General features: G+C 36.4%; 1 protein-coding gene across 6 annotated transcripts in view; it reads right to left on the bottom strand.

The window, feature by feature from the left end:
• Positions 1-25682, bottom strand: part of DLG2 (discs large MAGUK scaffold protein 2) — a gene marked incomplete at both ends in the record, with an annotated part of 1073896 nt that overhangs the window by 414360 nt on the left and 633854 nt on the right. For all 6 annotated transcript variants that reach the window (XM_084304810.1, XM_084304812.1, XM_084304813.1 and 3 more), the window contains 2 exons: positions 1103-1153; positions 22582-22635. In XM_084304810.1, coding sequence (XP_084160936.1) covers positions 1103-1153; positions 22582-22635 — 105 coding nt within the window. The remainder of the gene's footprint in view (positions 1-1102; positions 1154-22581; positions 22636-25682) is intronic.

Below are 25682 nucleotides of genomic sequence, written 5' to 3'. Positions count from 1 at the left end.
TAATTTGCCTGAGTGAGCAAATCAATGAGAATATAAGCTTGTATCCCTATAAATTGAATGATTATGAAATTCATTATCCTGGACAATTAAAAATATAACATTCAGAAAAAGTGCAATGAATTGTATAATCTAAGTACCTAATTTAATGGTAGTTTGCTACCTTACAGGCATTTGCTCATATGCCATCAGTCACATTTTGATAAATCTGGCTTTGCATTCAAACATTTTGTGTAGGAAGAAGGCTAACTGTTTGCTTCAAGATTATAAAATTTAGTATTACCAACATGTTGGTAGAATACTGAAGGCATTCAGCAATAACAATCTTGCATCCACTAACAATCCATGTAAGCACTACGATACATGACAAAGCTTAGACTTTCTTGCTCACACAATATGCTGCCCATCTGGTCTTGATGTTGTGGCAAAGAAAGTCTGCAGTCTAAAGAAAACAGTTATGTAACCAAAAGGCAAGGAAAAAAACACCAAATCTAGGAAGATACGATGCAATGTGATCTGTAAATATACTTCTTTCTTGTGCTACACTTAAACCACGCTACTAACAAAGCCTTTACTGTGAGTCCTGCTTATACCTCACGCAACTCAGACTTGTCTTTATAAAGGTTGTAAGAATATCCTTTGCATGTAGACATGGTTTGCAGCTTTTGTCACTAGAACATTAAAAACACTACTTCAATTTTTATTTTATAACTTAAGACTACACATCCTCCATTATCATGCAAGGAAATCAAGGAATTTAAAAGAGAAAAGCTTCTACAATTCCAGGTCACAGTCTAAAAATCGAATTACCACATTACATGGGCTCTTCCCAATGGTGAAACACCTAGTCAAGCACTGACACAGTTATGAGGAAGAAAAGTATTCTGGATACTGGTCTGTAATTAGCTACACCTGAAACATCTTAAAAACATGACAAGCTTATCCTGTTGTATCATTCACTTTTTAACACTTTAGAATAACAAGTGGACATCTTTATTCAAAATGGAAAATATTTTATTCTTAATTGTTTTTAATTTCATAAGTAATTGCATTATTTTTATTACAGATTATTTTTTCCTATAAGAGAAGAATAAATTAAACTCACCCTTTCCAATGTAATTTCTTCAAATTCATATTCAATTTCCGTTCCATTGACCTAAAGAAAATAAAATCAGAAAATCCCTTAAATGCACACAGAAGGTAATTTGGTAGGGATATTGTACAGTTATTTAAGTATGATCAGTTTACTGAAACACATTTTTCAACATACTGCTTATATGGTCTAAATTATAGAGTTGGCCTCCCTGTGTATTGAATGGCATGTAATCAAATCTACAAACTTGAAAACAGTAAAAGTCAGTATGTAATGCACTGAGATGGTGGATAACTAAGTCACTTACATAATATGAGTGGCATTTGATACAGCATGTTTGTGGACTTTATGCAAATATTTAAATAGTTTCTGAGGAAATAGTTTGCATGTCAAAAACAGAAGACATTTTCCTAAAGATTATTCTCATAAGTGAAAGAGGGATTAATTATTCATTACCTTCTAAACTCCTATTTTGCAATACAAAACCAAAGAGGAAATTTGTAGTACTTATGTAAAAATCACTTGCTGATACATACACTGAAATATATCTTGTTTACTATATTAACCTAGGGCAAGAACATGACAGAGGACCTTTGCAATAGACAGCTGAATATCAAAAAGGCACAGAATGTTAATGCAATTCTTATGCTGAGTTTCAGTGTCAAAATAAACTAAACTACAAAATGTAGAGCACTAAAATGGATTGCACTGGACAAGAAATCTATCCAATGAAGATGTGACACTGATTTAAGCAGTGTTGTGAAACCTTGTTCCACTCTAACATGGATTTTTTCTGTCCCTCTAGGCAACCCACTTAACATCCCTTTCTAAGTTTCCTAATTTCTTAAATGGGTAGAGTGCTGCATCTGAGAAGGCTACAAAAGCTGACAACATTGTAATTAAACTGCACAGTAATGATTAGTCAAAAATAAAAGATGTTGCCCGCAAATCACACTGTTTTATTGTTTTTGTGATGGTAGGGTATTTCCTGGAAAATAGTTGAGCTCTAGTGTTTTCCTTAATTTATACTTAACAAAAAATATTTTTCTTGTAAGAACAAAAATGAGATTAAGCATTAGTATTGACCTAATCTTGGAGGAACAATTTGGTTATTTTTCAGAACAACAACATTTAGTGCTCCTCTCTGCCATTAACTGCTAATTCTTCTATATTAGCTTTCTAGCTGTAATCAGAAAATAATACATACAAATCACTCTTTATCTAGTCAATCACCTCTCAGATGTAATTAGTTACTTTTGTTGTGAATATTATAACTAGGTACATGTATCTTCCAAACAAAAGCTTCCTGTAAAAGCTATCAAAACTATTTAATTTGTCTATAATTCAAGATTTGATAAACATGAAATCAAAAATAGAAATACCCCCAGAACTTGTGTTCAAAAGGAAAGAGGGAAAGGGAGAAAGATCCAAACAAATAACCCATGCTTAGCAATGAAATGCAAACACAGCATCAATGAATAAAATACAAATACTTGTATTTTTATATGGCTATAATCTGGTAATCACATTACATGACACCAAGAACAGATATGAACAGAAAGTTTCCTATAGGGTATTTTCCTGTTTTATGTTATAACTTTAATGCTTTCTGCATAGTCTTTTATTAATATAGGCAACTAACTAGGTATGAACTGTTCTATAGCTACTCTGTTTTTTGTCCTTTCTTGTCTAATGATAATGAAATCAAAGCTATCTATATGTCTCTGTTTTCATGATCTTCTCTTTTATCTTAGGCTGGTGGATAGCTCTGATCTATGTCTTCAATTCCTCAGTCTTGCTCTATAAAGCTGTCCTTGCTTCACTGCTTATAATCACTTTTCCTTTGCATTAAAAACTCGTTAGTGCACCAAAATGGGAAAAAGAGGCACATGAGAAGTGAGCAACTTCTGTATAAAAATGAAAGGAGAAAACACAAGCTGAATACTCAACTTGCATTTGCACACAAACAATATCTTGATTATGATCATCTGAGGAGTTTCTTTTATCATCCACAGTCACAACTCCAAAAAGGTTCAGGTCAAATCTCCATTAATCACAGCAGAGATCCATTATCAGGTTCCATAGCAGCAGGGATGATATGGATTAAAAGGCTGATCTTGATCCAACTCCTTTTATTATTTAAGCATATGTATCTATGTATGTAGTTCGCTGCCCTTTCTTGCTGGTTGCTCAGAAGACCACTGCAGTTATTTTGTAAAGGATCAATTAAGAGATTTCACCTACCTGAGGCAGGTGGAATGATGATGTATGCAGTACCATTCGTTAGCAGCACCACTTTATTTCATATTTAGACTCTCTGGCTGTGCCTACACTGCTGAATTATAGTCAATTTTCAGCCAAGTCTCAGTGCTTAAGGCTGTTTCTGTCTGGAGCCTGCTGGAAACAAATAGCCTACGAGTGAGCCAACAGTTAAGCAGGAGGAGAATCATGGCTCCATTGCCGAAACTGGCTTGTTGGTCCTCTTATTTAGCAGCATACATGCATACCCTCTATTTTCTTCTAGTGTAACTTGACAGCCTCTGGCCTGACAAGGCTCCTGAAAAAGTTGTCTGAACCATCAACTTCCATTTCTTGCAAGTGGGAACCTTTTCCTATGTCTCTCTTTACACAAATCTTCTGATTACTGCTTTTAGATCAGGTTGCCCAGCAAGATTTGCTGTGTTCTGCATGACTTCAGATAGTTATGAAAAATTCCAAGCTATTTCATATGGTTTCTTCTTCTTCCCCTCCACAAACAAAGAAATCACAAGCATTTCCAAGTTGGTCTGGGAATATTATTTCCCATCTCTCAGATCTGCAAGGTTGACAACAAATATCCCTAATCTCAACTCAATATCAAATTTTGATATCCGTAATACTAAAATGTGAGGTAGTCAGCTAACTCTCTTTACATTCAGTGAAGAGAAACAGACACTTCTAGGTCTTACGTCATTTCATCTGACACTTGAAGTCTCAAACAGGTTATCTGAACTGTGCCCCTGAGGTTTCCTTTCACTGAGTAAAGAGTCTAAATATGAAGCATAAAGTTTGGTAAGCACTTGCCTTAAAACTGCTTTCTTTGAAATACTCTTAACTCTAGGCTGATAAAAAGTCCTACCTAAAGGATGCCATATTTCTTTTACAGTTACACACCAGTGAAAGCCCAGATCTCTGGTTTAGCAGCTTTTCCAATTGTTTTGGGGGGCTTGTCTGCATCTGTAACTAGCAACACATACACAATGATATTCAGCGCCTGCTCCCACAAGCCCAACTTGTTAGGATGTCCACATGAAACAATTCAGTCCCTTCCCTTCTCCTAACGCCCACAGCCATGTGGGTCATGTACACTGCTGTTGACTTCCCTCTCTGGTTTGGGACACTGATGTCCTCTCTTTGGAGAAAGAGCTCAACAGCACCTGTGACAGTAACAGGCCCAGGGGAGGGCAACACCTTTCCTCAGAAGACTGGCAGAAGAGTGTAAGGAGCACAAGTTGGGGTGTATGGGAGGATGCAATCAATCACTTTCATCCTTCAAGGCACAGAGTCTGGAGTCAAGATGCACCTCAGTCAGGAACACACAACAAAAATGTTGTTGGTGAAGATAAATACGCAAAGAGATACAGCATGAAACCTTGAGATAACCTCTGAGGGCCTTTGATGCTCTGTTTTTCAGCAACAGCATTACCAACATATGCTTCTGACGAAAGAAGATTTCTCAGTTTCCCGGTGTAAAATATGTTTGTGATCCAGAGGGTGATGGGGCTTTCAGCCCCTTTAGAATAAGTTACCATACTCAATTAAGTCCAAATGCTTGAAGTAACTGCTTGCAAAAGCAAGGTAACAATTGCCTTTCATTTACAGCTGCATCTGTTATACTGGAGGTCTCTTCCCAGCTTTTGACAAGAACATTTCTTTAAGAGATGCAATGTATGGCAACTATCTAGATTCCAGGATTCAAAAGAGATTTCCAGGTGAAGGTCTAATTGCTACTAGAGACCACAGCAGACCCCGTATCTTCCTAAGAAGAAGGAACTAAAAATCTTCAGAGGACACTTTCTTTTAGGTGAGTGAGAAATAAAGAACATGTGAAAACAGGTACTCTATATATAGGTTTGTAGGCAAAAATGAAATAAAGCCGAGCATACAGTACAATTTGAAAAATTTGGATTAATTTGTTCCTTTACATGAGGAATTTTACCTTCATTTTTCAGGAAGTTTGTCTCATTTAGTGCAGTTTAAGAATTACATATGAAGCTGAAGTAGTCTCTTACAAAAATCACCTCTTCAGATTTGTGACAGATTCCCAAAACCATAAGAATAACATTCTGTTGAGTTTATCGTTTTCACATACTTGTGGCAGAATCTTGTGGCACTTTCTTAAGAGTGTAATAGGTATGTTTCTTCCACTTAATAATAATTGGATACAGGTTTTATACTTCTGAAATTATTTGATATGATAGACTTCTTTACACTGAAACAAACAAGCATCGCCTAATTCTTTCTTGCTACACTTCTACAGTACATCCACCCGTTCAGTTAAAGATGTCATGATATGAATTTTAAAGATAAGAACTGCATTACAATATGACAACAACATCAAAACACTCAGAATTTATACAACTGTAATTTTGAGAGACCACTGTACCTATTCTTTCTAATAAAATTGATGTAATTAGAGCTGTTTGTTATGCTTAGTCTTCTTTTCAATAAGAGATTCTATTGCCTAAAAATTACAACATCTGTAGACTTCTATTACAAACAAAACCAATTTTAATTATATCTAATTGGATATTGTTTTTCATCTGTCTTTGAGAAAGAAGACTGCTGCTTCTACTTTTATTATCACACACACATAGGAAGATAACTACACTGCCACTGATTTTCACTCAACATGCAATTTTGATTCTTTTGCCTGTTGTCCTGGTTTCAGTTAGGACAGAGTTATTTTTTTTTCCTAGTAGCTGGTAGAATGTTATGTTTTGGATTAGGCTGAGAAGAGTGCTGATAACATGCTGATGTTTTAATTGTTGCAGAGCAGTGCTTACACCAAGCCAAGGACGTTTCAGCTTCTCACTCTGTGCTGCCAACGGGCAGGCTGGGGGTGGAGCAAAAGCTGGGAGGGGACAGACCCAGAGCAGCTGACCCAAACTAGCCAAAGGGATAGTCCATACCATCTGACATCATGCTAAACAATATATAGGGGTGGCTAACCAGGGGGAGGAGGGCCAGACTGCTCGGGGTTAGGCTGGGCACTGGTCAGCGGGTGGTAAGCAATTGCTTTGTACATCACTTGTTTCATACACATTATTATTATTAGTAATATTATTATTATTATTATTGTTGTTATTATTATTTTCCTGTCTTAATAAACCATCTTCATCTCAACTCACAGGCTTCACTTTCCCATTTCTCTCCCCCATCCCAGAGAGGGAGGGGGAGGGTGAGCAAACGGCTGTGTGGTGTTTAGCTGCCGGCCGGGTTAAACCACAACACCTGTACAGTTTCATCAGTTGCCTAAGCACCAAAACCTCAATAGAATATATGATTGCCAACTCCATAAGTAACCTAGGACATACTTGTCCTTTAAAAATTTCCAATTTGTGGCATAATTAAGACAGTCCATTTTACATTCAGGAAACATCAAGACCATTTGGGGAATTTAACAAGTATGGGATTTAAACAGTCCTGCATGATTTCTATATCAACAAGACCAAAGAGTGATCTTTATTTAGCTCTCAGTTGTCTCCAGATGTAAGTTATTTCTTCATTAGTTGAAAAAGCTCCCTTACTGTTTTCAAGAAACCCGCTGATCTCCTTTTGGTATTGTTTTCCAAGTGCATTCAAAGTTTCCTTTCTCACTTCATATAAATATATCAAAACCATTTTTCTCTGTTCTGTGATTTCAAATATGATGATTTTATGTTTTTGAACTGTCCTAAAGAAACTGCCAGAAAATATTTAATGCCACTTTATTTCTTTCATCTGAGTGAGTGTATTTTATATGCTTTTTTATACAAGATACCCCATATCTATTTTTAATCACAGTGCATAACAAGCCCATTTCCTTCTTTTCCCCTCCAGGAAACAAGGACAATATGTTAAGCTCTTTGAACAGAAATTTACCATAACCTAAAACTTTCTTGTCATCACATGACTGTTCTGGTGTGAAGAACAATGAGTGAAAGACCACATGGTATTGAAATAAACTTATATGTTATCAGGAAAAGGTTTTGCTGTGTATGTGCAACTAATACATGTATCCTTCCACAGATGCCCACAGAGCACTTGGCCAACACTCATTTTACATTCTTGAGGGAAGATACCACCCAAACTAAAAATTAGCAGAGCTTCAAGAGCAAAATCCAACTCTTAGTCAACACCTGTAAAGGTCTACAGCACAGTCATGATAAACTTGTATTGCTCATATTGTGACTTTTGCTTATTCTTTTCCTCTTAGATGTCTCTTATAACGTTCTTCAAGTCTTGATTTTTATTTGATAATCTTCACTGTTTGTGTACCATGTACCATACTCATCCTCTCCTACTTTTTCTTCCTCCCTCATTGTAACCCTGAGTTTTCTTGTTTTAATTCTTTTAGAGAAAAAGAAACATTTATTGAGTAATGATTATCACTCTTCTCTGTTTGATTCCCAAGTCCTTAATTTTATCTTCCCCTTTGATCAGAACAAAATAATTACCTCCTCTGTATCCCTTAGCAACATGCATAGCTTCTCATGTCTCCAACTCAGCCTCCACTGCCTTCTCTGATTTTCATTCATGCTTTTTTACTTCTCCTTCCTTCTTACTATCTCTAAATGTTTTTTGTTGCTGTTGGTGGTGGTGGTGGTGGTTTTCTTCTTCTTCTCTCTCTCTCTCTCTCTCTCACACACACACAAAAGCATGCACATACACCCAGGATTAAACATAATTTATCTAATCTCACTTCAACCAAAGGATTGTTCATGATTGTCTTTTCACCTTATCTTTTCCATCTAAACATAATCTTCTCTCATAGCTCCTGTTAAGTCACTCATACACTTCATGCACCTTGATTCCTTTTATTAATGTGCTTTTCCTGCTTATCCTTAATTTCAAAATCTGGCCCAAGGATTATCTTCCCATTTCCCCTACTTGTCATGCTGTTCTCACTCACAACCCTTTCCCCTATTCAGCAACAATATAGATTTTTTTTTGATGTTCCATCTCCATAGATCTGACATTTTTGACTTGTCTTAATAACATGTATCTTGATACCCTCCTCCTACGCATTCTTGGGATTTTATGCTGTTCTTTAATAACACCCTATTCATTACATTGTAAGCCATCATTTTTTCCTTCATCTTTTCCTTTTTGTCTTTGTTCTGTCCATATCATGAGGCTGGCCATATACACCACAGAAGAAAAAAGCCTAAATGTTTTTAAGTGCAATCACTCTGTATACCTAATGCTAACCCATCACAGAACTCCCAGTTTCATAAGCACAATCAGTGGAGCAGATTAAAGCAGAGGTCATGATTTCAAAATGGGGGTCACAGTAGATGGAAATGAAAGTACATCTGTGTATGAATTCTATTTAGGCTAGCACTAAGAAGTGCTAGCCTGAGGAGGCTAGCAGATTGGGCTATTCTACCAAGCACCAAGTGATAAACTGAGGGGAAATGGCCTCAAATTGTGCCAGCGGAGGTTTAGATCAGACATTAGGAGAAATTTCTTTACTGAAAGCATTGTGCAGCATTGGAATATACTGCCCAGGGAAGTGGTTGAGTCACCATCCCTGGAAGGGTTCAAGAAATGTGCAGATACAGAACAGTAGCACAGTTTAGTGGTGGACTTGTCAGTACTAGGTTAAAGGTTGAACCAGATGATCTTTGAGGTCTTTTCCAACCTGAATGATTCTATGATTCAAAATTGTTCAAAATTAGTATCACCAAGAAGACACTCATGCTAATTTAATTTTTTGTATGTACAATTTTTTCTCTTACACAAAAATAATATTCCTTCAGATATCTAAGATAGATATCTAAGTTAAGAAGTCATCTAGGCATCTTATTTTTTTTATTTTTATTTTTTTACAAGTACTAGGGAGAGGAGTCTACAGAAAGTGATTTATGATTTTTATATTAAGTGATTTACATATCTTATTTTTCTAATGGAGTTGCCATTTGAGGAATCTGTGCCTGCTCACTATCTACAGACATTTCAGACTTTTATGATTTGCATCCTAAAAAAAATATATCCTAAAATTTCTTATCCTTGTACCTTAATGTATAATATACATCAGTGCAGTAATATGAAGCAGTGCATTCATAGAACTGGAAATAGTCATTTCTTCCACAAAATTATATTCTTTCTTGTGCAGTTCAGGTCATTTACTATATGGCTTCAGAAGTTTGAAGTCAGTCTGCCTTTCATTTTCTTCTATACTTCCGACATTGCTGACACTCTAACATATGAATAAATCATAAACTTTCAGTTTGTCAGGATCCTATATCTCCAGTCCTTTTCAGTTTTAGAGTAAGATCCATCAAAGTTTTCAATTGACTGAACAGTTCATACATTTCTAGAGGAGATTTTCCTATATAATATTACATTCTGTGCACAACACACATAAAAATGGAAAATTGCTGTTGCTTGATTGACCTTACTTCATCAGCTAAGATTACGGAGTATTTGTAACTTGGGACTTATAAGGTTATTTTCCTGATGTTTAATATGGTAATCTGCATAATTTTATTTAAAATGTTGCTAACTGTGGCTAGAGTGTTTAAAAGGCAGAAATTAATACATAAACTGCGGGTTAAGTTTGATTCATTTAAATACTTAAGATATTTTTTTCCCTTGGTTTAAGAAAGAAATCAATAGCATATTAACTGGCAAAATTTTAGGCAAGGAAAGTACAGCAATCATTTATTGAATTTATTGATATCCATGATGTTTTACATAGCAATCATGATGAAATATGTAATATATATATATAAGCACACCCCATTTCCTCAATAAATAAACGTATAACCAACATCCTCTAATCTCTTGTACTTCATTAAATGATGGCATACTCTGACCCAGATTGTGTACCTAAAATAGATTCCCAATACCTTTGTTTACCCTTGAGAGTTAACGCTCCCTTCCCTGCTCTCTCTCATTGCCTGTGAACAAACCACAGTCATTGAATTCTTTTGGTTTCTTATCTTCCTTTGTGTTTCTCTAGCACAAGTACTGAAGGCTAAACTGTACTCTTAGTAGCACTGGTGCAATCCCACTGGTGCTATTTGGCTTGTACCACTGTAACTGATCTAACATTTATTCATCTGTGAATGCAATTACACCTGCATGAGGGAGCAGACTTGAAAAGGTAATTAAAATACCTGCACAAATAACAAAAATAAATAACAAGAAAAATCACATAAATAATAAATATTCATATTTATAAACAAATGTATGCATTCCACAGAAACAGAATTTTACACATGAATTACCTGCTTTACTAGTATTTTTATAGCAGCAGAAAGATTCATTATTTCTCTTAAAATCTTGGAAGACTTTTTAGTATATGTAAGGGTAGGAAGCCACAGTCCTTTGCACTCTATAACTAAAAGCATAGCAGAACGGCTCCCTTATGCCCAATTAATTTTGCTTCAGGAAATAATAAATAAATAAATAAATAAATAAATAAATAAATAAATAAATAAGACAATCCGAATGGTTGAGACATCCAAGGTGGTTTTCTGCTCTTCCTCACAAGCTCAGAGAAAGCAAAATGGTGTAACTTCTTGTTCACAAGGATTAGCAACACATATCTAAGAAGCAGCTAATACAGCAAAACTTATCACCACTCGACTAAAGACCAACTTGTCTTATTCATGAAATCAGTCCTCTTAACACATGAGAATGGCTCCTGGACTTCAGTCCCACATTTGAAAGAAAGATGGACAATATTCAATGACAAGATATATGAATAAAATATTCCATAAACTAGAATTTCTGTTCTTCTACATAAAAATTAAATGCCTGGAGAACAAAAGATGAGCAATTCTTTGACTTATTTTACAAACAAATTTCAAAGAAATACATAATGACCTAAAGAAATAAAACTGTATTGAAAGCACCAGCTGCAAATTATATTTGTCCTCCACTGGGGGAATAACAAGAGGTCATATGAACAGTTGGAGACTTTTACAATTTACAGAGTAAGAAAGGACAGTATTAATACAACTGCAATCTGCTTTTACTAAAGAAAAAGATGATGGTGAAATCAGAGTGATTAATCAAATTTGTACCGTGCACATTATTTGAGAAATTATTATAGCTCACTAGTTTCCAGATAAACGCAGTATGTTATTCTCACTGTTCCATCACCTTTGCAAAGTTTAAGTCCTGATATTGGACATTATACAAGATTAATTTTTTATGATTACTACCCAATTAATCTCACTAAAGAATGAAACAATCACATTTGCCAAGATCCAATAAAGAGAAGTATTCTGCCTAGCTAATATAAAGAATTGCATATTCAGTACAAGCAATATATGACTAAAAAGAATCTGAAGTTTTAAACTATTCTCATCTTCATGCAGGACAATTTACAAGCATATCACTAGACAACTGTAGTGGGTTTACATGGCAAGGTTTTGGTAGCAGGGGGCTATAGGGGTGGTTTCTGTGAGAAAGATCTAGAAGCTGCCCCATGTTTGGGAAGGGCCCCATTGTTTTCCAGATCTGAGCCAATAAGCGATGTTGTTTGCGCCTCTGTGAGAGCATATTTAAGACAGGGAAAAAAACGCTGCGCCAGACATCAGCTGGGAGAGTCAAGGGAGTGAGAGAACAGCCTTGCACCAAGGTCAGTGTAGAGGGAGGGGGAGAGGTGTTCCAGGCGCCGGAGCAGAAGTCCCCTGCGGCCTGTGGTGAGGACCATGGTGAAGCAGGATGTCCCCCTGCAGCCCATGGAGTACCACGGTGGAGCAGGGTTCCACGCTGCAGCCCGTGGAGGAGACCACGGTGGAGCAGGTGGCCCTGCACCGACGGAGGCTGCCGCCTGTGGAAGACCCCTGCCGGAGTAGATTCCGGGCCGGACCTGTAGCCCGTGGAGAGGAGCCCACGCAGGAGCAGGTGACCTGGCAGGAGCTGCTGCCCGTAGGGGAGCCAGGTTGGAGCAGTTTTCTCCTGAGGGATGGACCCCGTGGTACGGACCCATATCTGGAGCAGTTCTGGAAGAGCTGCTGCCTGTGGGAAGCCCACGCCGGATCAGTTCATCAAGGACTGCATCCCGTGGGTGGGACCCCACAGCACAGGGGACGAGAGTGACCGAGAAGGAGCGGCAGAGAAGAAGTGCTGTAGACTGACCATAACCCCCATTCCCCCGTTCCCCTGCGCCGCTCGGGGGGGAGGAGGTGGAAGAGGGTAGATGGGGGGGAAGGTGCTTTTGGTTTGCTTTTTCCTTTGTTTTCTCACTTCTCTCGCTTGTTAGTAATAGGCAATAAATCTTACTATCTCCTTATGCCGAGTCTGTTTTGCCCGTTAAAATAATTATTGCGTGATTTTCTCGTCCTTATCTCAACCCTTGAGCCCTTTTCACATATTTTCTCCCCATTCCTCTTTGAGGAGGGGGAGTGAGAGAGCGGCTGTGGTGGAGCTCGGCTGCCCACTCGAGCGGAACCACGACAACAACTCATAATGTGCCAATGTAAGATAAAAAACAAACAATACAAACAAACAAAAAAAAATTGCACTTCAGTTGTCATTTGTTATTATTAATGATCTTCACAAAGTGGAAATTTATCTCCTTTATGTATCTTTACTTTCTATGACCCTCAAACTAAGTCAACCTTCTACAGAAAATTACAGGAGTTGGGATTTTTAATATCAGGAAAACAGATATTATCTGTAGTATATTTGGGTTTGCTACTGTATGCAGAAAGCTAGGTCATCTAAACACTGATTAAAAATATAATTTACCATTGAGGCTGATCCACCCATTCACTGCATTAAAAGTGGCTTTTTTTTTTTTTTTTAAATTATGTAAAATGTGGATTAGAAATGAGTCACGCTCTAAAACAGTCAACACTCACAATCTGCAACAGCACAGACTTTGCTTCAGAACATTTCCTGAAACTGTGCTGAAAGTCTGTTCGTTTTACAGCACAGATCAGTTAATCCCTGGCTAAAAATTGGGGAAAATGAGAGAGAATTTCAGTTGCTGATTCTGCATTTTTATTATAGTAAGATCATGTTCATTCAGATTTGTTTTCATTGTTTTAGGTGAATAATAGGAATACACTGAAAATATTCTTAAAATTTTAAATCAATTAACATAAATAATAATAAAAAACACTACTATAAAATACTACAAAGGAAAATGTAAAGAACAATACATACCAGATTATAAGGGAAGGAAACCTTTTCTAACCAATATTGCTACAAATGATGCATACGACGTTTAGATGTAGAGCTTAGGGAAATGGTTTAGTGGGGACTGTTAGCGTTAGGTCAGAGGTTGGACTCGATGATCTTGAGGTCTCTTCCAACCTAGAAAATTCTGTGATTCTGTGTGTGATTATGTATTGCCAGGATAACAACAAAGTTGCTTTGGCTGAACTTTAAGAGTTACTTTGTAAAGCAAAACATAAATCAATTCTAGACATAAAAAATAAATATCCTTGAAATTGCAAAGAAGTTTTCTTGTATATCTTTGGATATGTCTTTGGATTGAAGCATCACAGAAATTAAGCCCTAACATTTCCAATAAAATAAGAAACCAGTATTTTTCTTTTCCAATTTTCAACCAAATTAGCTGTCTATTCAATACTGAGCACGTATAGAAATTACTTCTCAGGTTATTCAAGGTCAAAATAATACTTCTATCTTTGACAACAGCATTTAAAATTTTGCTTATCTAATATCTGAAATCCTTCAAAATGAAGTCTTATGGAATGTGAAAGCTCTGTTCATCCTTTATCTAATTGAAACTATTAAGATAATGACACCTGTACTAACTCTTCATTTTTGAAAACAGCTTTCAGTTAAGGTCTACACCTTTCTGAAACAGTGAAATTTATCTGCAAGTGTCATTGTCTGAAACCACAAAGAAATTAAGTCTACAGATAACTATTCACATGTACTCATCATGCTGTGTTTCCCACTTCATTTCAGAACTGTGACTTCATGACAAAGAAATTCAGAGTGAAGTTAATGCCACAAAAAAAATAGTCTTGTCTACTTGAACAGCATTATCAACTTTTTAATTATGTTTCCCAATTATGCCTTTTATGCAAAAGAATAAAACCTTAAAAGAAAAAAAAACATTTACGGAAGACAATGGTTTTGATGGCTTAACACCATGAATTTGTACTATAAAAGCACAATTTCAAGAGGTTATGTTAACCATTGGATCCTCACAAACCCAGGGACTCTACCAGTTTTAGCTGACTGCTAAAAATACAGTAATGTTAACTATGGGTCTGTAATGTAATACAACAAAAATGACACAAAAGTAGAATCTAATTCAAGGACAGGGAGAGCAATACAAAAACAAATTCAAACTATGTTTAGGTCAGTTTGGGTGATGCAATTCTAGGCTGACTCAGATCAACTTGGTTCGAACAAGTCTAATAGACAAGCTCTGCTCTGAATTCTGAAGCACATACTGACCTCATGGATGAATTCTCTTAGATGAATGAAGAATGAAGCATATCTGGGCATAAAGGAGGGGGTATATTTGACTTCTTACATTTGACAAGTATATTTGACTTCTCTCAGAGAGAGAAAAATAACTGTTTGGAGCCATTCTGGCTTCCCCACAGTGGAGGCTACAAGGATAAGAGGACTAGCCCAACAGACAGAGATTCAGAGGGCAGAAGAGTTGTGAAACCAGAGCACTATACTTCATTCTGGGGCTTTATTTCAGACTAACTTCAGTGTAGTCCAGGGCACCGACTGTCTGTTAGTGACTGAAGGGTATCCAGAAGCCCATCTTCCAGTTTAGTTTTCTGTCAGAAAGTCTACTTCATGATCTCCATCATGTTAACTGAAGATTGGTAATCAAGGACAAAAAGAAAATTTGCTTCTCAAGCACACCTATGATGTAGGACTAAAATGCCCAATATGTGTTTTGTAAGTAGTAAAAATCTGAAAAGTAGGAGGCATTACTTATGCATTTTCTCTTCTCTGGCCACCTGAAGCAGCAGGACATGGACAAGTGTATGAGTTGCCCTCTTTGCAGTTCAATAACCTCTTCTCTTCCAGTCTGTTAATGGCAAAGTTTCAATCAAATGCCTAAAGGAAGAGCCTCTTGATTGAGTCTAAAGGCCAGGGTTATTCACAGGCAATTGAAAATAGGAAGTATTAGGCTTCTGCAGAATAAAAGTGTGAAGAAGTAATTAGATACATGACCAAGGGATGCTTTTACTTGACGGATGGACAGAATGTTGATATTCATACCTACAGCCAGACACAATGAAGGTTTTCTTCTGATTTTTCATGTAATCTGATATGCAGCACTCAAATATGCAAATTAGTGCTCATCTCTGAGAAAGATAAAATAAATCTCCTAAAATCTTGAAGTTATTTTACTTTAGAGATATGTTTTTTTCCCTAGTTAAAAGTTATATCAATATGGCAAGCTTAAATATTCAGAATTGCCTCCAGAATTTTAAAGAGAAACTCAGGAAAAACAGTGTTATTTTAAATATTCCTTTCTAAAACGATATATTTTAAAAGAAAAGGTTTGAAATATACAGGTTTTCAGGTAAAAAAAATAAATAAAAAATAACATAAAAGGCTATGAAATAGAGGCAAAATAAATCAGATTCATAAGATCCATTCTGTACTTTTGGTTTGGATTTTGGAAAGTATTAACCTGTTTTTCTACTACCCATCGTGCGAAAATCCATTTAAGTCAGCAAATTGCAGGATGAAGCTCCTTTTACTTATACAGGTTTCAGCATGAATTGTATTATGTTAATTCACTAGTCTTTTGTTATATAGCATCCTTTTCACTAACAATCTCAACATATTTTATAAACATGAATAAAGTCAATCTTGCCTTAAGATTGAATATAATATAGAATATAGAATATGAATATAGAATATAAACATGAATTAAGTCAATCTGCTATTCTAAAGGAAAAATCTGTTATCCCACTATAGAAATGATGGCATGCAGAACACAGGAGTGATCACCAGGCCAAACAGCACTGGGTTCAAGGGCCAGAACAGAGAAGCCAAGCCAATACAGGTTATAAAAGCTAGCACAGAGCTCTACCTCATTTAGCTCTTTCACTGTAATCCACGTTAACTGACAGACTGAAAGATGAGTATAAACAACAAACAAAGAAAACTGGTGTTTAACAATCTGGAAAATATACGAGTCATTCAAGATAATGAGATGTGCAATCTAATTTCCAAAACTATCATCAAACTATTTAGGAGGAAGCAACAAATTTATTCACATGATAAGTAAATGGACAAATATACATGCGTATACATATTTATATGTTTATATTTCTATTTATTTCATATATTTTAAAACACAAATGCAAAATCCCCAATTCCAAGAGCTCCCTAGCTTTGCAAAAATTTGGAGCCTAGCTTTTTAGACAAGAATTTCCTTTTACTCCTCTGTTCTCTTCAAATAGTTGCTTATCAGTCATAGTTATGCACTACATTTCATATTTGCTATGTAATGCCACATGACTTTTGTTTTATTGTGGAAATATGTAAGGCTACCTCCTTCCTCCAATTTACTTCTTTAGGTCCAGACTGTGCCTATTTCATGTTACCCAATAAAAGACTTCAGGTTACTGACTCTCTCTCAGAAATTTGCATAGCTCCCCATTATTTTTTTCCAGTCAGACAGAATAGGAAGAATTTATTTTTCTTCACAGCCTTTATGCACCTCTTTTCATGTGCTAAATGCAGGTGTATTGACGGGCTAGCTAAGAAAGAGGAGAAATCTAAAACTTTTTCCTAACATCCCCATTTTGGCATCATCATAGCCTCCACACTTCCAGCACAGGAGCTGTCAAAAAGCAACTGCCCCAGAACAGCTTAGAGCTCTTGGTGTCCCTAAGCACAGATCCTACAAATCATCTGCATGGCAAGCATGTAAATAAACATATAAAATAAAACAAGGATTATTACAAGGATTACAGCTCATTAAAAAAAAAAAAAAAAAAAAAAAAAAAAAACAAACAAAAAAAAACCAAAGTAGCCTGAAAATTACTTCTTTAAGAAACAAGAGTATCTGCACAGAACTCAAGCATAGGCAGCACAGTTAGCAAAGCAAAACAATAAAATAATGACAATGATAATAATTTGGAAGAACAATGAGAGACTGAAGAAATACAAGAAACTCACTGGGAACAGAAGGAGAATAAAGTACGTATTTCTTGGCTCTTATCTTTGTGACAAGGTGGGGGGAGGAAGGGAGCAACCAAGGTACCTGAGAGAATTTAAGATTAACGTGAAGCTAAGATGAACAGGAAATCAAATTCCATCACAAAGTAATCGGGAGGGTTTACATCAACTTATGAAATTGATGCAGTAAAGCCAGCTAGTTACTTTTCACTTAACTATGGAGCATATTGGAAACTCAAAAAGAAATAAATAAGGCTTATTCTGTGCAGCAGAGAAACTGTGATGATTCATACAGTATTAAATTAATGCTTCTCATTATACAAAAAGATCTAAAATTTACAGCCAAAGAATAAAGAACAAACAAACTCCCACAAATGCTTAATTGTGCTTAAAATGCCACAGAATAATTCGTTTTGTACCATAGAAGTTTCCTATCAATTTATTCCCACGTCCAAAGCTCGGCAAGCCAAAGTTTTCAAGTCACTGAACCTAGAAAAAAAGCTAATTAACAGTTTCTTCTGTTACTTGCTGCAGGCCCAAATTATAAAGAATAACATACAGTATAGTAGAATAAGGCCTTTTCTTTTATCTCATTTAAGAAAAATATATTAATGAAAAACAGTCTCTCACAGGATCATTTTTTTTCAGCTGTTGAGATGAAAATTGAAGATTGTCAACAGTACCAAAAGGTTTAATTACACAAATTGAAATCATTATATTGTTAATAAGACAAATCACACTGTTTACCAGCTCTAAACCAACAGCAAAAATTAAATTTATATCTGGTGGACCACTGGAAACATTACATTTGAAAATGCTTTAGGAATGCTAGTCATTGCTATGAGGCCCCCTCCTTCTGAAAACACTCAGGAATTTTTGGAGGAGACAAATAGCAGTGTTCTTATTGAAATGGAAATGCATTGGATCTATATTGCATAAAAAGAAACACTGAAACAGGTTTCTTGTGCTGCTGAGTCAAGAGCTGAGTGATATCAGAAGAAGTCTCCATCTGGTATGTAAAACACTAAAAATAGCCTGAGTTTATTTATTTATTATCAGTTGTGGCTAGCAATGGCAGAGAAAACTAAAAACAACCTATTTATCAAAATTTGAAAATTCAGGTTTATTCCAGCATTTCATGTTTGAAAATAAATGGATTACTTAACTTTGTTAAATACAATGAAATTTATAGTTATTTAGATACTATAGCAAAAATAGTTATTGTAGAAAAATAATAGATCTGATAATGGGAAAAATATATGTATGTTGTTGTAATACAGTTTTTGAAATAGGCTGGAGAAAGTATTTTTAAAGCCCAGGTTTCATGAAAAGCATCTTACATAAGGTATCAGTCAGAAATCAAAAAACAGTTATGTCAAAAAATTGCAGAAGATGTAACACTTGCATATCATAGAACGGTATAACGGTTGGAAGGGACCTAAAAGATCATTCTGTTCCAACCCCACTGCCATGAGCAGGGACACCTCCCACTAGATCAGATTGCCTGAAGTTCTGTCCAACCTCTCCTTTATATATCCATTTGCTTTTAATTTTTTTTTTTTTATCAAGTTAATTTAGAATTACTCAGATTTGTGGAATGTACATTCCAAGGAAAGAACTAAAGGACAAGTACCCAGGACTAGAGAAAAACAGGATATGAGGAAAAGAATGTGAACATAGGAAATATGGTCCAATTTTTAAGACCTAAAATTGTCTGTCTTTCCTCTGACTGACAGGAGGCTTATTGGACTCCAAATGCACTTTGAGGCATGACGACAGGAGCTGAATATCAGACACTTAAAAAGACTCCAGCCCTGACCCTCAGTGCTGCTGGGTGTGTTAGACAGGGTACAGTTATGAGAGAGGATTGGCTACTCTCTTGTCCACTTGCGAGATGGATGCATACAGCATGGGACAGGAAAAAATATAATTGAACTTAGTTTCTCTGATTCGTAAAATAATTTGTTCCTACAGGGGTAGACAGGATTTCATGATAATTAAAAAAGAGTAATAACTTTCAGATGCTTTATTAACCAGCTACATAATGAATGCTAAGGTTATTTACACATTCACCAGAGATGTTCCTAGACATGCGCAGTCTTTCTCCAGTCATGTCTGAAAGTTCTGACAGTACTAAAAAGGCAGGTGTTCAACTCATATTCAAGTTTCAAAGTAATAATTAAATTTTGTTTTCTCTTATCTCTGAATTGACCTGTCTGAAAAACAAAGCAAAACAAAAAACACTTTAGGGAATATCTAAATGTTATTTCCTGCAAGATAAATAATATGATGATAACTGAATTACTATACACTTAGCTCATGGAGTTTTGGAAGACTTTCCTCTGTCTTTCCAAATATTTAAGAGAGTGACAAGTCTTTCTAACACCTACAAGTTATTATGTATGTACTGTACTGGGTCTGTCTGGGATGGAGTTTTCTTCATAGCAGCCCATGTGATGCTATGATGCTTGTGGCTGAAACAGTGTTGATAACACACCAGTATTTTTGCTATTGCTGAACAGAGATTGCACAGCATCACAGCCTTCACTCTTCCCCACTCTTCCTTTCCTCTCCTGCAGCAATTAGGCTGGAATCGGTAAAGTCCTGGGGGGGGGGACAGAGCCAGGACAGCTGACCCAAACTGACCAAAAAGATATTCTATACGATATGGCATTTTACCCAGCAATAAAAGCTCAGGGAAAAGAAGAGGAAGGGGAACATGTTTGCGGTTATAGCAGTTGTCTCCCAAGCAACTGCTACATGTGCTGAAGCCCTCTTTTCCAAGAAGTGGCTAAACATCTGCTTGCCAATGGGAAGTAGTGAGTGAATTCCACTTATTGCTTTTTCTGCACACACACCTTTTGCTTTCCTTATTGAATTGTCATTACCTCCGCCTATCTGTCTTCTTGCCTTCCTTCTATTTTCTTCCCATCCCATGGGAGAGGGAAGTGAGAGAGGGGCTGGCTGGGTGTTTGGCTGTTGGCCAGAGTCATCCCACATCTTGGGCCAAGGTTGTCGGTAAACCTGTTTTTCACATGCTCACCTACTCAGTAGAGGACTGACACAGAAAGAAACATGTCTCTGGCTCAGCAAGTACAGCACCTTCCTTGCAGAGGAAATACCACAAAATGAAACTAAGCCAAACTAAACTGAACCAGTCTTGGGAGCATGAAGAAGAACCCAGATCTCCCAGCCCACTCTCCCAAACATGAGGCTGGAGGAAGAGGATGTTTGCCCATTTGTTTGTCTTTCTCATTCCGGGGAATGTTTAAGCATATAAATCCTGATCAGAAAGAAATGTCTATTTGTAAAGTAAAGACCCCATGTCCTGTGGGGCACTGTGTTGGCCTGGATTCCACAGATAGGTTTCACCTTGACATTTATTATTGACTAGTCTAAATAAGCCCCTCTTTGGAAGCTCTGTTGTGCCCCATTTTTCAGGGACATAAATCTTTCCATATACTGGGTAAGAGAAGGTGACTAACTCAGAATTGTCTATTTTTACAAGTACCTTCTGTTTATTTATCTAGTTCACATCATGCATTGGAGACTGAAGCAGCCCACGGGCACTTTTCAGTCTACTGTCAATATTTCTCTTGAATGTGTTTTGTCGTGTTATTGTCTTATTTTTATTTATTTATTTTTATAAGAAAAAGGGAGACTAGTATCAAAGTAGTATAAAGGTGTATAAGTATCAATAGACTGTGTTGTAAGAATAAACCATATTGATTGAACATCTTGTCACTAGCATAATGGATCTGTATTTAGGAATTCTAACACTGTAACTGTGGGTTGTCCTGGGCACAGGTCCAGCACTGGAAATGAGAACTGGGGCTCACAATGTCCTTCATGATGGACCATAGAGAACAGTAAGTGTAAAATGTCTCATTAAAACAGAATAAAAGCCAGACCTATTGGAAGTGAGAACACAACATATGGTTCTGATGTTAGGAAGGAAAACTGAGACTTAGGAAGGAAAAATGAAACTAGGAAACTGCTTAAGAAAGTTTGATGCAAATGACTGGAGAAATTTTATTTAACTTTTCTGCCCTTCCCAGTGGCTGAAATTCCCAACATGGGCTTAAGTTCTCTTCTGCTTTACAACAGTGTCATTGTTCTAAATTGCTCTTGGCTATGACCTTTACATGTGTTCTACACAATATTTTCTAAATTTTATAAATTGTCAGAAACAAAAGTGGCAATGATAACTCCTATTAAACTTCTCATCAGTAGGCTTCTGTAAGACAGAAACCAGCAAAATCATTAGTGTAGGTGGACAAATAATTAGATTTATGCATTGGAACCATAAGAAACAGTTACGGACAACACCTGACAGATGAGAGACGTTAATTAGGAGCTTTAAAAAGAGTTACTGAGTATACAAGGAGAAAGATTACATACTGGCTGGCTAGCTTCATACTACTTGCTTTCCTTGCATGCAATTACTTAAGCCTGTTACTTGTCTTATTATTTATCCAATTTGTTTTTTTTTCTATGTCTTTTACCTTCAACTATGGTTGTTTGTCAATTCTACAATGACATTGTTATCAAATGCATGCAGAAAGCAGATTTTATTTTTTTTTTTTTTACTTTAGTAAAAACATGTATTTATTTTAAGGCAAAATTGTTTTTATTATAAGCAATAAAAATAGAAGCCATGTAAAAATACATTAATAACAACATATGAAATCATCTAGTTTGTGCTGATTTGTCATGTACAGTTATTATCTGCAAAAGGGATATATAGAGAAAAATTAAGAGCTGTTTGCATCATTTTAATATTATACCATGAATCTAGAATCTTAATAAACTACAAGTGTGTATACTGCTCTAAAAAGGAAATATTAATGCTCTCTGTTACTAGTAAAGAGGAAAGACTTAATGAAATCACATTTTTTCAAAGAAAGGCTAGTTTTAGTAAGTTACAGTTCATGTGTTGAAGTCTCAACTACAAATTACGTGCTTATAATGTTATAATTCACCTGAGTACAGTTATTATTCCTGATTTCTTCTTCTAGAAATGAATAATCTGTGTTACTGTAAAAGAGACAATTAATTGAAAGATTTGATTATAACTTCTATCCAATACTAATTAGAATTTACTTGGGAAAATAAATTATATATAAGAAATTAATACTTACATAAGGGATTGTGTCCAATGTGTCTGTGTTGACAATTATAGGGGCAGGGCTTGCCTAAAAGGAAAAAAAAGAAAAGAAATGTAAAAATCTGAAATTCTTTAATATTGAAATTTAATTTAATTTAATTTATTTTTTTTTCAACTTTTAATTAAGATCAAAGTATAAAAGGCTATCTACCCATTGAATCATAGAATTATAGACCTCTGCATCATTAAGGTTGGAAAAGCTCTCCAAGATCATCTGGTCCAACCATCATGCTACAACCAACGTCACCCACTAAACCATGTCCCTAAGTGCCAGGTTAAACCTTTCATTGAACACCCCCAGGGACAATGATTCCACCACCTCCCTGGGCAACCCTTTCCAATGCCTGAACACTCTTTCTGAGAAGAAATATCTCCTAATTTCCAACCTGAACCTCTCCTGGTGCAACTTGAGGCCATTCCCTCTAGTCCTATCACGAGTTATCTTCAAGAAGGGGCTGATCCCCAGCTACATAAACCTTCCTTTCAGGTAATTGTAGAGAGGAGTAAGGTCTCTCCTGAGCCTCCTCTTCTCCAGAATAAACAGCCCCAGTTCCCTCAGCCTCTTCTCATAGGACTTGTGTTCCAGGCCCTTCACCAGCTTTGTACCCCTTCTCTGGGCACATTCCAGGGCCTCAATGTCCTTATTGTTGTGAGGGGCCCAAAAATGAGCACAGTACTCAAGATGCAGTCTCACCAGAGCAGAGTACAGGGGAATGATCACCTGCCTGGGCCTGCTGGCTACACTATTCCTGATACAAGCCAGGATGCCATTGGCCTTCTTGGCCACCTGGGCATACCCATACAACTCATGTTCAGGTGAGTGTCAACCAGCACCCCCACATTCTTTTCCTCTGCACAACTTTCCAGTCCCAAACCTATAGCATTGCATGGGGTTGTTGTGACCAAAATGCAGGACTCACATTGTACAACAGCATATAAATTGGATTCTGTTCAATCAATTTAGGATGAAGGAAATAGACTCTCAGCCTCCAAATCATGGTTCACTTTTCTTTTTCAATTTCTTTTGAAGTTCAATAGGCTTTGGATCACATCCATGCTTTTGAGTAGAACTATAAGAAACAATGTATTCAATTTACAATTTAGGCAATCTTGGGGGTGAGGGTTACATCTTCCCTTTCCTTACCAGTCCACTTTTTGTGTTTAAGGAAAACCAAGATGATCAGTTGATCTTTCTAGAATATAAAACTCAACATTTTGTATGCTTATACTATTTATCTATATCACTATATGGTATACGTATATGCATGTATAATGCGATATTTTTATCAAAACTGTATAACTTGACTATTTCATGTGCACTCAGCTGATGTTGAGTTTTAAGTATAGACCTATTTTAAAAAGATCTGTGAATCTGTAAAGCCGTGAAACCTGATCTTTAGCTTATTGATGAAACCCATATCCATGTTGTTTTCCATTAACCCAAAATGCCCTAACCTCTTCCCCGTCCCATGCTGAGGTCTGGTGGTGGTTATCCAAGGCCAAGCTCTGATTTGACCCATCTGCATAACCTTGTCTCAGACTGGAGAAAATTACAGAGCTGTGGTGAAGTATATAGTAGAGCCACACACTTTAAGTAAAATGTCAGAGGCAGAACTGCTGAGATGGAGTTGATAACAGCACAAAGACTAAGGAAGAGAAACATCAACATGTTGTCAGCCCACTACAACAAGTGATGGAGTGCAACCCTTCTCTACCTGACTGATGCCTGCTTGGTCAGCAAAGACATCAAACTACTCCTATATACTAATGCTTAGCCTAGTTGCTCGTTAGTCCTATTTATCTATTTGTATATTAGCCAATGAAGAACTGCCTATACTTGGTTGCATATTGGAACAGGCTCCCCAGTGAAGTAGCCACTGCATCAAGCCTGTCTGAATTGGACTGTGCACTTAGTCACATGGTCTAAAATTTTGGGTAGACCTGTGCGGTGCCAGGAGTTGGACTTGATGATCCTTATGGGTTCCTTCCAACTCGGGATATTCTATGATTATATGATACTTTAAAATTGCATTAACTGCAGGGTCTCTTTGTGCATGGCAGGGATATATTAGCACAGCACTATTGAAGACACTGATCACATTTCTGTTGTTAAATACTCACTGCAGGGTTTTAAATGGCTTTAAACTAAAAGAGGATAGATTCAATTAGACATTAGAAGGACATTCTTCAACGTAAGGGTAGTGAGGCACTGGAATAGGCTTCCCAGAGAAGCTGTGGATGCCCCATCCCTGGAGGTGTTCAAGGCCAGGCTGGATGGGGCTTTGAGCAATCTGGTCTGGTGCGAGGTGTCCCTGCCCATGGCAGGGGGTTGGAACTCGGTGGTCTTTAAGGTCCCTTACAACCCAACCTATGATTCTATGATTGTATGATCTCAAAACTAAGTAACATAACCTGAATTAAGAATGTAAAATTAATTATTGCAATAATTTGAATGTTTTGAGGGTGTCACAGTTTCTTTCCAATTTTGTAAGATTCTTTCCAGTTATTGTGAGATAAATCTGTGTTCAAAGAAATTATACATTATTGCACAAAAGTCACTGATAATTAAGGCCATTTTTTCTATACCACTGTGCAACCTGTAAGCAAAAACTGAAAGTAAAATACATATGATATGGTGTGTATATATATCATGCCATCTATCTATTATCATAGTAATGTATAGTTTAATACTAAAGATGTGTAGTATCTGAAAAGTTGTTTCACAAACACACACACACACACTCATTTATTCTTGTTGTGCCCCATAACATGGGGCACTTTGAAATAATAAATAAAAGCTGAATGTCATTAGATTATACTATTTTTAGCTTTAGGCATATGGAATGATTTATAACTGTATTATCACTGAAGGTTAAACAAGGTTACTTTTTTATAATCTTAGTCTACACAACTCTGGAGTTCAATATACTTAAACACTGATACCTTTGCTACAGGAAGAAAAAGATTTATTTTGACAATATTCCACTGTCTCTACGAAATTTTGTGTTTCATTGATTTTATCTTTTTTGTATTTTTATACACTGTGAACAGCTCTAATAGTAAATATAAACAAAG

The sequence above is a fragment of the Netta rufina genome (genome assembly GCF_964035555.1).
Source record: "Netta rufina genome assembly, chromosome: 1".
In the NCBI taxonomy this organism is placed as follows: Eukaryota; Metazoa; Chordata; class Aves; order Anseriformes; family Anatidae; genus Netta; species Netta rufina.
This window is presented reverse-complemented; position numbering and strand designations above follow the sequence as displayed.